The sequence below is a fragment of the Acomys russatus genome, chromosome 9 (genome assembly GCF_903995435.1).
Source record: "Acomys russatus chromosome 9, mAcoRus1.1, whole genome shotgun sequence".
Classification (NCBI taxonomy): domain Eukaryota; kingdom Metazoa; phylum Chordata; class Mammalia; order Rodentia; family Muridae; genus Acomys; species Acomys russatus.
The window spans coordinates 64,000,165-64,014,550 of NC_067145.1; the positions used below are offsets into that span (position 1 = coordinate 64,000,165).

Below are 14,386 nucleotides of genomic sequence, written 5' to 3' on the forward strand. Positions count from 1 at the left end.
AAAAATAAAATTTCCTTTTGTAACCCGTTTTTCCTTTGTGAATGTTTGTATAGAAAAGGTTTTGTACATGCAGTCATTTACCAAGGCTAGGTATAGTGCCTCCTTCCTGTGATTCCAGCATTTCAGAGGCTGAGGCAAGAGGATTGCCACTAGCTAAAGATCAGCCTATAGTGTGAGACTATGTCTCAAACAAAATCAGAAAAATAAAAATGGGGAGGATGGGAGAGATAGCTCAGTGAGCCAAGTACTTTCGGTGCAAGCATAAGTATGTAAGCTCAGTCCTCAGCAGCCGTGTAAAAAGAGCCAGGCACCATGGTGTGTTCTCACGCTCTTGCTGCTGCAGTGGCAGAGGCAGGCAGGTCCGTGGGCCTCTGTTCAGCCACCTCAGCCTAATTGGCAAATTCTGAGCCAGTAAGAGACCCCTTTGTCAAAAAGATAAAAAAAAAAAAAAAAAAGAAAAGAAAAAGAAAAGTGGGCAGCACTCAAACATCAACACCAGAGGTTGTATTCTGGCCTCCACACATATGTGTATACACATGTATTTGAGCATGCGTGTGTACACACACATTTCTATGCCATCATACACAAACAAATCTAAATAAACACATTATTTACTGTCTCTGCTTATATTTGCTGTTTTAATATCACTGTCCTTCTCTTTTTCAGGCAATTGACAGTATACATCAAGTTGGGGTTTATTGCCTGGCCTTGGTGCCAGCAAACACCCTTCCCAAAACTCCACTTGGTGGCATCCATTTGTCAGAAACAAAGCAGCTTTTCCTGGAGGGCTCCCTACACCCGTGCAATGTCCTGATGTGCCCACACACCTGTGTCACAAACTTACCTAAACCTCGGCAGAAGCAGCCAGGTATGCCCAGTTTCCCTGCATGGTCTATCATGGCCTTAAGTGTGCTTTGTGAAGTGTGTCTTCTCAATAGCAGGCTCAGGAGGGCCTACATCTGGGAATGCTGGCAATCCTCTGCATGCATGCTCTCCCCATGCTGCACACTCCAGATAGCACTCTCCTCACCAGCTGTGTTCGCACCTTGATGGCTGGGGTGTAGCAGCTCTGCTGAGACAATGGGGCCTACGCAGGTAGACTACACAGAGCATGTGGGTGGAAGAGGTATGCAGCCTTCTCATTGGACAGCACTTCCTCTGGAATTGGTTGTGCAGTCACCTACTGGTGGCCCTAGACTAGACTAGACATAAACGCCTTGGGGTCCTATTGTACAGAATCAGAATAATACACCCTTACAGGTTTTATGTGGCTAATTTAGGAGTGAAAGCAGTAGGTTATGGGATAAGACTTTGAAATATGAGGAACTCTATTTCTGGCTGAGACTGTTCTCTCAGTCCTTGACAGTTTGGGAACATCTTACCCTTTATCTGGTTTGATTCTTGTAGCTCCTAAGTCAGTCACATAGTACTAGATCACACACACTTGTCAGTGAATTTGTCAGAATGTAGTGAATTGGAAAATAGGAACTCTGTTGCTAAGGGGCTGGTATGTTCAGAGCAAACCAAAGCTAGATGAAGATGGTATGATCTGTACCATCACCGTCTATATGTGCTGATCCATTGATCTCATGGAGCACGTGAAGCAGGTGCTCTTCACTGTATAGATTAAGCACAGAGAGACTGAGTTTTGCCTAACGTCATGCAGCTACAGTGTGCCCAACACAGAATCTAAACCCAGGCGGCACACTCTATTCCTCAGCATTACCCACCTTCGACTCCCCATTTCTTAAGTCTAGCTTGGGATCTTTTACTGCCACTTATGCGAGAATGGTACTGTTGACATTATTACCCCAGCTAGTGCCTCAATACAGCACCCTTTGTAATAACTGTTGAACCCACTTCAGAAGCTCTCATCCTGGGTGCTCTTCAGTAGTCTGCAGACTGTCTGCACATCTACAGGACAGATCTGTCCAGGAGGCAGGTGGATAACCTTCTCAAATCCAGACATGAAGAAGAAAAGTGATTAGCCAAACATATAATAGGCTGGGGACTTGACTCTCTGCCTTCCAATTGTAAAACCCTTGCTCTTATTATTTTTACACCTCAGGGATGTCTTTATGGTAGGCAGTATGGAAGTTATGTAGCTAAGTAGTCTGATCTCTCCCAGTGTAATCATGTTTAAGCGCACAAAGAGTGTAGAAAGTAGGTTTTTTTGTTTAGCCTTTGAGATACATTGGATTACCCTTCCTTGTTGTTCTCTATGTTTTCACTGTTTCCGCCCTCCTCTTCTTTTCTCTCTCCTTTCTTTTTTAGGCTCCTGACCTGTATGTAGCCCAGTCTGGCCTTAGAACTCTTCTGTCTCATCCTTCCAAGCACTGGGATTACAGGGTTACTACCACATCTGACATCTGCCTCTGTTTTTCTTATGTTCTAGATCTCCTCTGTTTCGTTTCTCCTCAAATCTGTATTTTTCCCCTCTCACTATCTTTGATTTAATGATTTCTGTAGTAAATTTAGAGCTGTGGCTGACTCAAAGTATCTAGTTCTTTAAATAGTATACAGATAAGTAGTGCTCTAACAGGAAACCTCAAGAAGATAGGAAGCCCTGCCCTTCAGAGAGCATCACAGGAGGATGAAAAGCAGCCTCTCAGATCCCGTATTGTCTGAGAACATAAATAACATTAGAAATGATGCAGTGCTTGCTCTTTGTAAGCACATTGGTGTCTATAGTATTAAGGTTCATGCATTTGTCACTAACATGTCCTCAGTATCAAATTGAAGGTGACTAGACTATCTTTTCGTTCATTTTGATGGCCTCAGTAGCGTAAAGTCTGGCCCTAATGAACCTAATAGCAGTAGTTCTCATAACAAAGTCTACCAGTTTAATACCACATGAAGCTTCAAGATAGATATTTAATATAGGGAGAATCATTTGCAAATAAGTAACATAAATGTATAATGACTGGCCTCACCTGTTCAGTCTTAAAAATCTAAGTACTTGAGAAAAATCAGCCCATAGAAAAAGGCTGTGATCATAGGCTGGAGCAAAGGTCAGAACACCTAAAGAAGGCTACTTTCATTAGGAATAGCAGGAAATTGTGGTTTAATGGATTAATACTTTAATATTATACCTACTCAATAAAGCTGTGTATAATGGTAAACTCTGCATATATATGTGTGTGCAGCTAAAGTAATATAATGTGTCTTCAAAATATTTTTTTTCTTCTTTCATTCTGCAAATTGAACCTAGGGCTTTACAAGTGCCTAGCAGTGTCTTGTCTCTTTTCTTTTTAAATCCTTCTATCCTCCCTTACTGCCTACCCCTTTAACAAGTATAAAGCAGCTAACCTGAGGCATTATGACTCACTTATATAAGTCTCTCTAGATTTGCTGATGACTTGTAATGGCCCGAGAGGAGGATATCAGGACGTGTGTGTGTGTGTGTGTGTGTGTGTGTGTGTGTGTGTGTGTGTGTGTGTGTGTGTGTACAGGGAATTAAACTAGATGATTTCAAAAGCCTCTTTTGAAGAAATATTTAAAATTATTCTGAACAGCTGTGCTACTGGCAACCAGCGAAAACATTGACTGTAGCCACATTTGTGTAAGGTTTTGCTACCACCTACAAATAGAGTCCTTTATTCAGAGTCACTGATGGGCACGTTATTTGTTCAGTTAATAGTAGTGTGTGGTATGATTAAAAACCTAAGCAGAATAGTGTTGAGTGACCTTTAAGCAATTGTAAGAACTAGCAATGATTCTACAGCAGTTACCAGAGTACACACAAATCCACAGCTACAGCTCCCCTAACGACATTCCATCAGAGTAGCTTAAAGAACAGTGCAGAGTCCCATGCAGGGTCTAGCACAAGAAGGGGAAACTGTATTTTCTGGCAAACTAAATTCAGCATGGGCTACTTGCATGTCTGTAGAAGATAAGTGACCCTATGCTCAACAAAAGTCTGCTAAAGGATGAGCAGACACTGGAATGCCTTGTGGTCTGACTCAGAATTCTAGGTTATCAGGGGTCATTATGGTTGTCATGGTAACTGGCCCATCCTAAGTCTTGGTCACTGAATCTATTGGCGTGAATCTCATGTTTTTATTTTACATGCCCCCTGATCCCCTGGTTGAGCTGCAAGACACTCAGTTCTTTGTGATTAGTAAAGGATGCATGTGTCTTGGTTGAACTTAATCACCAGACATTTAATAGAAATCTGACCAACTTAAATTTCATCAAGCCAGAAATAGATCCATGCTACCTTTTTATTTTATGCTGTGATTTTTTTCCTATTTATATGTGTGTTGTGTTCTGTATGCATGTTCACATGTGTGGGTACAATTAACTGTACATGAATGTGAAGGCTCAAAGTAGTGTGTCTTTAACCACTCCCCACGTAATATACTGAGGCAGGGGCTGTTGACTAAGCTCAGAGCTTGTTTCAAGTTGTCTTTGCCCCTGTGTGCCTCCTGAGCACTGAGATCACAGTGGGCCGCCACACACACCTAGCTTTTATGTGAGTTCTAGGGTTTGGACAGCACTATTTGTACTTGGATTAAGTACGTTTCCCATCAGTCCACTCTTTGTGCTGTAGTTCTTGTATTAAGTGTCCTTTTCTTCTCTCCTTTCTCCCATGCTCACAGAGATCTAGAATGTCTAATCTTTCCCAAGTAAATACACATTTCTTAGTTTGTATGTTTGCATCTAATGAAAAGATGTGACTAATTAGCATGTATGTGTTTCTAATAGTCAGAAATTGGAGTTTCTGCAATTCTTTAAGAAATTTTTGGGCCAGCAAAATGGCTCAGTGAATAAAGTGCTTGTTGTCAATCCTGAACCTGACTTTGATTCCCCAAGACCCATATGGTAGAGGAGAGAACAGACTCTAGCAAGTGGTCTCCACACTCATACCGTGGCATGAGGGCATGTACATGCACAAGGAAATAACTGTAATAATTTTTTTTACAAAAAAATTTAAAAGAAACCTTCTTTCATAATTGAAAAGTTTAAGGTATCAGAAGCATGTGATGGGGGGCTGGAGAGATGGCTTAGTGCGCTGTCTGCTCTTCAGGGGCCCTGAGTTCAATCTCCAGCAACTACATGGTGGCTCACAACCATCTATATGGAATCTGATGCCCTCTTCTGGCCTGCAAGTGTATATCCAGATGGAGCACTCATATGTAAAATAGGGAAAAAAAAAAAAAAAGAAAGAAAGAAACCTGTGATGTTTCTCTTTCAAACTGCTGCCTTAAACTAGAGAAATAAAGCTCATTGAGTTTGTAACAGTGGAGTAAGGGGAAAAAAACCTTTCAGTGTGCAGTTTCCTTTGCCTTAACTCTTCTACATCTAATTGTGGGCCTGACAGTGTGTGAATCTCAAACCTTACTACTCAATTAAACCTATAAGTAAGTGATTCTCTATCATGCCTCTTCAAGAATATTCTCTGAATCTATCCCAAGAGGTAAATGCATTATAATTTGCTTGGTTTGAGTCAACTCTCATTATAGGTCATAATACAAGAAAACAAGTAGAGGTATAACCCAGAAGTCCTCCTCAGGGAAGTGCATCCTGACTTCACATCCTGTAGTTATCCTCTGCATCACTTTATAATCACCTCTGGATATGCATCATCATTATCTGTTGGCCTCACACTACACAATAAAAGCATCAGCTTACAGACTGCTAAGGGATTCTATATGTACTGAAACTATTACTTCTATGTACCCTCATCCAGGTTAAGGGACTCTATATGTACTGAAACTATTACTTCTATGTACCCTCATCCAGGTTAAGGGACTCTATATGTACTGAAACTATTACTTCTATGTACCTCATCCAGGTTTCTTCATTTTGGCTATCAAAGCACATCAGTGATTTCTTCGCAATCTCTTATAATAAGAGAGATTCAAAGCTGCGGCTTTGAAAGCATTTTTTTTCTAGGTTAATTCTTTACTAATTGGATAAGAATCCTGTTAAAAAGTATTTCACTTTTGTCTCTAAGGTTATTTTTCTCTCTTCCCCCCAGAAATTGGCCCTGCTTCAGTGATGGTAGGAAACCTGGTGTCTGGGAAGAGGATTGCCCAGGCTAGTGGCAGAGACCTGGGTCAGATCGAGGACAATGACCAGGCCCGGAAGGTGAGAACCGAGGTCAGAATCATATTATTCCCTTGATTCTAGAGCTGTGTTAACTGTTTGTAGAATCACAGAATGACTGTCCAAGTCCTCTCTGTATTAGTTCCACATCTATTACTTATCTCCCATCTTTGATGATACTACCCTACCTCCCCACTCGTGCAATAGTTGTCCTATAGGGGAGAATGTTACAGGAGGCATGAGGCTTTAGGGCACAAACATGAAGTGATGCCATCAGCACGGGCAAGATTGAGGCAAACATTAGGAGAGCATTGAACCTCACTACTTGCTTCTTTTTTAAATATTTAATTATTTATTATTATGTATACAGTGGTCTGCCTGCATGTACATCCGCAAGCCAGAGGAAGACACCAGATTACATTACAGATAGTTGTGAGCCACCATGTGGTTGCTGGGAATTGTACTTGGGACCACTCGAAGAGCAGCCAGTGCTCTTAACCTTTGAGCCATCTCTCTAGCCCCTTTCTAAATATCCCCCACCAACTGTGATGTGACGCTTGCACCTCCTCACAGTGGTCTTGGTATATGGTTTTTGTTGTTTGGTCATTAGCAGCTAGATTTCCTTACTGCGGCTTAAAAGAGCAATTATCTAGTTCCTCCCTACCCAACAGAGCAGAGCTCATAACTTGCCTATGTGTTTCTGAGTCCTATTGCAACTGTTCAGCTCTGACAATGCTTAGGACTCCCTGTTTCCCACAGCCCAAAGGTAGGTCCATTCAGTATGGGCTGTTAAGTATTTAAATACTGCCAGTGTAATAACATACAATGATTTTTTTCATTAAAAGAACTTGATCATCACACTGCCCTCATATAGTACATTTCTACTAATAAAAGATAATAGGATATTTCCTATTGCTTCATGTGAAATACTAAGTATGATGTATTTAATCTATGTGATTTGTAATGCAATTTAATAACACCAGAGAATTGGCATTCTACAATCACATATTTAGTAGAAGCTTTTTTTTAAGTAAGCTAGATTAGATTCTTTCCCTCCACATCATGGAAAACAGCATTGAATATTCTGGCAGCCCCAAGAGTAAAATGATTGACTGTATTGGCTGATCTTACCTATAAGGGGGATAGCTCTCTTCTTCCTTGGGCTGACTTGAGGAGAACTTGCCTAACCAAGGGTACTGTAGTTATCCTTGGAAATGTCAGTCTCAGTCAGAGGCATTGAATTCTAAATAGCAGCAGGGAAAAGCCAAATTCTTGGTCATTTTGTTGATGACATATGTCCTTATGCCTCTGTGTAGGAAAGCATGCATTCAAACAATTTATTTTTACTTACATACTGACACTGCCTAGCCCAGATCCCAGTGGCATGACCCTACCATCCTTGTGTCATTCCAGTTCCTGTTCCTCTCAGAGGTCTTACAGTGGAGAGCACAGACCACCCCAGACCACCTGCTGTACACACTGCTCAATTGTCGGGTAGGCGCTTGAGCTCCAGGGCTCATATTTCCTAATTTCTTACTTTAGTAGTCTGAACTTTTTCCTGAGAGGGCACCTCCTTTTATAATATTCCCAAAGACTTCTTTTCTTGTTTCTATGGTCAAATACTCTAATAATAGCAACATAATGGAGGAGGAGGGTATTTCAGCTCAGAGGTTACAGTTCATCTGTTATGGAAGCAGCCGTAGCATCTGGAGCTTGGGGCAGCAAATTGCACTGTGAAGCAGAGAACAAAACAATAAATGCACACTTGTTAGTGTTCTCACTTTCTCTGCAGCATCTCCCATCCAAAACTGAGAGGTTAATGGTATCTACAGCAGAGAACTAATGTGGTGCTAGGACATAGTTATGTTCTTATTCTTAATATAAAGAAACTTATTTACATATAAATATGTTTTAGTTACAGATGCTAAGGAGTGAAAACCACTTCTACGTTGTAAAGTTTCTGTTCAATTTCACATTAGGAAATGGATCAAACTCTTCCTCCTTAAAAGCACTTAGAAGTTAGACCTTAATTTAGTAGCAAATTTTAACAATAAAAGTTATATGCAAAGATCTGTTTTTTAAGCTTTTCTTTATGCTATGGAACTAAAGCTTGAAATCTAGACCATGATGGTAAAACCTCTTGACAAGTATAGGCACCTGCAAGTCTACAAATCTGAGGCCTTTTAGGATTCCTAATTATCAAAGTCTTGAGTGCTCAAAGATTTGGCTTCTAGTTATCAGGGTTAGTCTGCATTTGATTGAGTTCCTCCTGTGAATATATGTACTTGGACATCCTTCACTTTATTCTAATATAAAGCTTCTTATCAGCTTGAAATTAGCCTTTGTGGAGTTGGTCATAACTGTCATCATATACTGCATCTACTCAAGACCTTATCCAGGGACAGTATTTGGAGACAACAAAGAGGGTTTCCCTATTGTTGCCCTGTTCTCTGACTATCTAATGAAATGCCTCTCCTCTGAGGGGTACGCAGCCCATGAGTCTCCTTTGACATTTGCTGACCACATACCCATGCATCTGAAAATTTATTCTCCTTTTCCCCCTGTTTTATTTATCTCATTACATTTTTTGGTGTGTGTGTGTGTGTGTGTGTGTGTGTGTGTGTGTGTGTGTGTGTGTGAGAGAGAGAGAGAGAGAGAGAGAGAGAGAGAGAGAGAGAGAGAGAGAGAGAGAGAGAGACAGGGGAGAGACACAGAGGCGGAGAGACAGAGTGTGAGTGAGTCAGGGAGAAAGAAACCACATGCTTCTGGAGGTCAAAAGACAACTTGGTGCAGATTAGTTCTCTCTTCCCATCTTGTGGGTCCTGGATATTGAACTCAGGCCTTTCAGGCTTGTCAGCATATACCTTTACCTGCTGAACCATCTTTCTGGTACCACAGTTCCATTTTTCACCTTTTATACTGAATCTGTCTTCAGACTATAAATATAGACATGACTCCTCTTACCTCATACAGTTGCCCATTTTCATCTTCCTTCACATCTGTGTTACTTTTATTTCCCATTAATCTCTTCTCCCTGGACTCTCCTGGACCTACCCCTCCATGTGGTGGTTTTCCTGTGAGCTCCTCTTGACTTCCCTTTGTCCCTAGCCTCATGGCTCTCCCTCTTCCAATATTGCCTCCAAAGTGATAACTAGAATGTATGGTCTTAACTACAACTGACCTCCTTTTCATTGGCCTGGTACCTTCTCAGGTCTTTTGATGAGTAGAACTTCTTCCCTTTCCTTATCTAACACTGCTATGGTGAGTATAGCTTATACAAACTGTCAACAGAGGGCAAGTCAGACATGAACCACTTTTAAACTCCCCCTTTAACATTGCCTAATACCTTGCTCTCATTTTTGTAAGATGGATAAACACCTGAGTTCACACTGTATGACAGTCTAAAGGGGTAGCACAAGAGTAAGCAAATCCTTGTAGACAAAGATTTAAACTTGATGACAGTGTGTTCATGGACAAAATAATGAAATAGCAATATTCTGCTTGTGTCTAACTATGACAGTACTCAGCTCCTTGGAGTGATGTCAGGATACTAGGCTTGACATCCCATCAGTGTGACCTTTCAAACATTGTCTCCAGTTCCACAAACCACTCAGATTCCCTTTCCCTCCCATCTCTCCACTGTGTACTCCATCTTTCCCATGTCTTCATTCACATATTTGCTCCTTGCTCACTGAAGTAGTGCTTGCTCTGGTGCCTAGGAACTTGCTTCGGTATTTTTCTTCCAGCCTATGCAAAGTGGTTTTGTTTTGTTTTTTTGAGACAGGATTTCTAAATGTAACCATGGCTGTCCTGGAACTTGCTCTGTAGAGTAGGCTGGCCTTGAACTCACAGAGATCCACTTGCCTCTGCCTCCCAAGTGCTGGGATTAAAGGCATGTGCTACCACAACCTGACTATGCAAGAGCATGTTTAGTAATTATAAAGTTGACATTTAAAAAAAACTGTCATTCTTTGATTGTGGGTCTTTTAAGATGACTGAAACACTTGACTTCAGAGTGCAAAGAGTGTTTCTCATTGTTACATTCAGTATCTGTTCATGTACTTGCACCCACGGCAACTATAGTAATTAGGTATGAGGTATGCAAGAGTGAAGGAATAGTGCATATTAAAATGCTCACTAATAGTAGAAAACTTTCTGTCTTAAAACATGCAGAATATCCATTTTTGTTTTTATCAGGAACTTTAGCCATCTAGTTTAATTTTGTTTGTTTGCTTCTTTATTTGTAGTATTCTCTTTATAACTTTAAAACATGAATTTTTGCCCTTTTCTTCATTCCTTAATTGTTTTAGTTGTTAAAACAAAACTTTCAAATGGTGTTAAGCTCACAGTCAGTCAGTGACCATGAAGTTTGTTGTGTTTAGAATGGATGCTGACCCCTAGATGTCTCGGCTTTACCAGCCTGTCATGAAAACTCTCCCACAACTTATTTTAGAAGACAATTCTAACTTGATGAAATAGCTTTACCTAGAAACCTACTTTTTATCCAGTGGTTTCATAGTAGAAATAAGTTTTTCCCATTAATGTTGATGAGGATGTTGAGAGATGATGGTTGTTACCTGAGGCTAAATGATTAATGCTTCATGGAAACACTCACTTGAAACTTGTGTTCTTAACAAGTGGTACTTAGAAAAATGAAACATGTCCCTAAACCTGCTAGTGATTCTGTTGCAGTAAAGTATTGTACTGGTGTCTGCAAAGTGAGTAGAGGCTGCAGAAATAGCCCAGGAAGTAAAGTGCTTACCTTGTAAGCATGAGGATATGAGTTCAATTCTTGAGATACACAAGGGCTGCTTATAATTGCAGCCCTGGGAAGTAGGAATGGATCCCTGGGTTCGATGCCACTGAGAGACCTCTTCTCCAAAAAAAGACTGGGGTGGACAGCACCTTATAGATGAACTCCATCTGAAGTTGCCCTCTTACTTCCATGTACATGTGTACAAACATTTACCCTCACTGCACACAAGTACACAAGTACACAAGACTATTAAAGAGCAGGTGGCAATGAATTTGCATCACAGTGTATATCCGTATGTAGTGGAGCCATGTCATAATCAACCTTGCAAGCTGGGAAGGAAGAAAAGCAATAAATAAATGAATGAATGAATAAATAAATAAATAAATAAATGTCTCATATCATGATTGACATTCAACTACTGTGAGTTACTCTTCAGATAATAGAGAGAAGGGGCATGGGAAAAAGGGATCTCAACACATACCACATCTCCAGTGGCCCAGTTAGAGATCCCAGTGTTCAGGGGAACATTGGATTGTCTTGACCTGTCAGCTCCCAATAATGACACAGAGACTTATTATTTATTATAGCCCAGGCCTTAGCTTGCTACCTCAAAACTAGCTCATATAACTTAATTAACCTCATCTATCCTACTCTATGCTTGCCATATAGCCCATTAGCTCTCTTCAGTCCTGGTATGTCTGACTTCTTCCATGTCTGACTAGTGAATCCTTGCACCTCTCAGTTCTTTCCCCAGTTCCTATCTCTGCCCAGATCTTGCCTTTCCTATTCTGCCTAGCTGTAGGCCATCATCTCTTTTCTAAACCAGTGAGAGGGTGATGGAGAAGGATGTTTAAATAACAATACCAAAGTCCAGACAGTACTCAGCTCTCTGCTGGTATAGAAATCAACATTTGAACAATACAAAGACAACCTTTATACAGGTCACAAAAAGATCATCCCAACAGAAGACAGTGTTCATTCAACATGTTCTTTCCAGGCACCTCATCCTATAGCCATAGCTATAGAGCAAAAAATTATGTCAGACTTGCACTATGATAGTCTACCTCTTTCCCACATAGCAGCTTCTGAAGAGGGACTTAAGGGTAACACTGATAAGTTTCAAGTCTCTATACCTGATAGCTTCAGATCCCAGTTACCACAAAGCGTATTTCTCATCATTATCACAAGTGTGCTGGGTTTATTTTATATCAACTCCACGAAATGGCAGAGTATGTTGGAAATTGTTTTAGAACTTTATCAAAGATAAAAGACAGCATGTTAATTAAGTTTCACATTTTGTTAAAAGCCCATTAGTAAGAATTTCCAGTAGCTAGAATTAAAGTGTATTTTCTAAGAAATTATTGACTGCTGGTTGTGAATAATCCAAACTTATCAAATCTCAGAACCACAGAAGGGAGAAGGGCACAAATTGTGGGCTTTGTCTTCCAACAACAGGTTATTGATAAGTGGTTGTATTGGTCCTTTTTGTTGTTGTTGTTCCTATAATAAAATCTCTGAGGCAGATAATTTTATTTTTAAAAGTTTATATTGACTTACAGTTCTGGAGATGCAAAGTTGAGAGGTCACATCTTATGATGGTTTTCTTGCTGACAGATTCCTGAGGTAATACTGACAGGAGAAGAGTAGAGCTGTGGATACCTGTGTGTGCTGCTCTCTTCCTCTTCTCAGAAACCCTCCACAGTTCAACTATGGAGGTTCCATCCTAATGATATCATATAATAATCCTACTTTCCGCCTTGAGGCTTAAGCACTGTGGTCTTAATAAATTTTCAGCATTCTACTATTTCACAGTTAGAACTAAATCTTAGCCCATGGTGCTTTGGAGAAAATTTAAACCATACCAGAGCTATTGTAGGGGTTCACTTTAGCTCTTCTAAAGGTAAAAGGAAATTGGTTAGAGAAATTGCAGCTGTCTTAGAGACAGGCATACCTTAACAGTACCATGGTAATGGTGTTTTCAGTGGGGACAGGTGGATGCACCAGTTCTTCTGGCTCTCTTCTGAGATATACTGCCAGTATGCCATGAGGCTCTGTCCCTGTGTATGACCATAGGTAGTATGCTGCTTTTTCTCATAAGGAAACTGCCACACTCCAATGTCAAGGCTGGGTTTGATGAGGAGCCTTACCATCAGATGTGCTATTCATCCCCCAACCCATAGCTGCTTTGAAGAGCTCAATGACCCTTAAGTCCAGAAAGATGTGTGTTTTGATTCATGCTGACAGATAGATGAGGAATGCTTAATCTCGAAGGCACCAAATTATAACTTTTTGTCTGTATTTCTTAGACTCATGTCATCTCATACACCTGCCCCTGCTCATCACCTCTGCTGCATTCTGCTCTCACTGGTCCACTTTACAAACCAGCTTCTGTTTTCTCACTTTACCCTCCCTGTGGTGCAAAGGAAAGTGTGTGTGTGTGGGCGGGGGGAGATCAATTTAGAGACTTGCAAGCTAAACATCCCTTCTATCTAAAACACTGGTCAGGAACCTGGGTGGCTTCACACTGGCCTCCTCTTCTTTGTCATCAAAGACAACAGCTTGACCTCATGGGACTCACTGTGATTAGATAGAGTTTGGTAAATGTTTTGCTAAATATGAGGACTGGGTATGTGTATCTTAGTATGTCATAAAATTCTCCCCTGAACTCCTGTCAGGCTCTCCCTTCCCATCCACATGTGTGCTTATGACCTGGGACATTTGGGACAGGAATTCGGTGTGTTTTTCCGGACACTGCTCCCTCACAGTCCAGAGGCTCTGGCCATCTTGGTCCGTATACAGCTGTTTTCCACATGGTAGGTCTCCAGCCAGCTCATTTAGGATCTCATTCTCACACACTGTTTACTTGGGAGGCTCAGGCTCTGGGCCTGGAAGCTTACTGTGTTTTCCTGAGTCCCAGAAGCTCCCACATCCTCTTTCAAACTACTTACATAAACGCAACACTTAACCCAGATTGCTCACCATCGCTTTTTACTCTCAGCTTCCCTAGTCTTCCTCATCCCAAAGACGACCAGCTGAAAATGTCTATTGCTTTTAAAAGGGTCTGCTGTAAAGTAGCTGTGGACAGTGATCTCTTCACTCCTGTGATTAATACAAATCATTTTAAGTTAGCTGAATGTAATTTGTGGAAAGGGTTTACCTCCTCTTTTCCACTTCCTCATTCTGGGACAGGTCACTGCTGTGCAGAACGGGGTGCCTGGGATAGCCTAGACTGTCCTCCAACTCTTGATCCTCCAGCCTCAGCTTCTGTAATGCAACTTATTCATTCTTTTTTTCATAATGTAAATAATGAATTGCATTCATTTTGGTATTTCTCAGTGCTGATAGATAGGATACTATCCTAGTCTTTCCTGGTAAGCCTCTTTCAAGATATTTTTAACCTAAAGATGTTTTCTTTTTGTTTTGCATATTTTCAAAATCTACATGCAAAATTCACTTGAACTGCCTAGCTGAAGAACTAGTGACAGTTGCTGGCTTTTGAGGAGGGAAAGTCAGTTTTCTTTTGGTATAGTAGAGGAAAATGATGAAAACATATATGACCACTATAATTGTGGTTCTCTG

At 40.8% G+C, this 14,386-nt stretch overlaps 1 protein-coding gene across 2 annotated transcripts in view; it reads left to right on the top strand.

The window, feature by feature from the left end:
* Positions 1–14,386, top strand: part of Dip2c (disco interacting protein 2 homolog C) — a 402,377-nt gene that overhangs the window by 339,543 nt on the left and 48,448 nt on the right. For both annotated transcript variants that reach the window (XM_051151462.1, XM_051151461.1), the window contains 3 exons: positions 667–868; positions 5,984–6,093; positions 7,465–7,545. In XM_051151462.1, the coding sequence (XP_051007419.1) occupies positions 667–868; positions 5,984–6,093; positions 7,465–7,545 (393 nt within the window). The remainder of the gene's footprint in view (positions 1–666; positions 869–5,983; positions 6,094–7,464; positions 7,546–14,386) is intronic.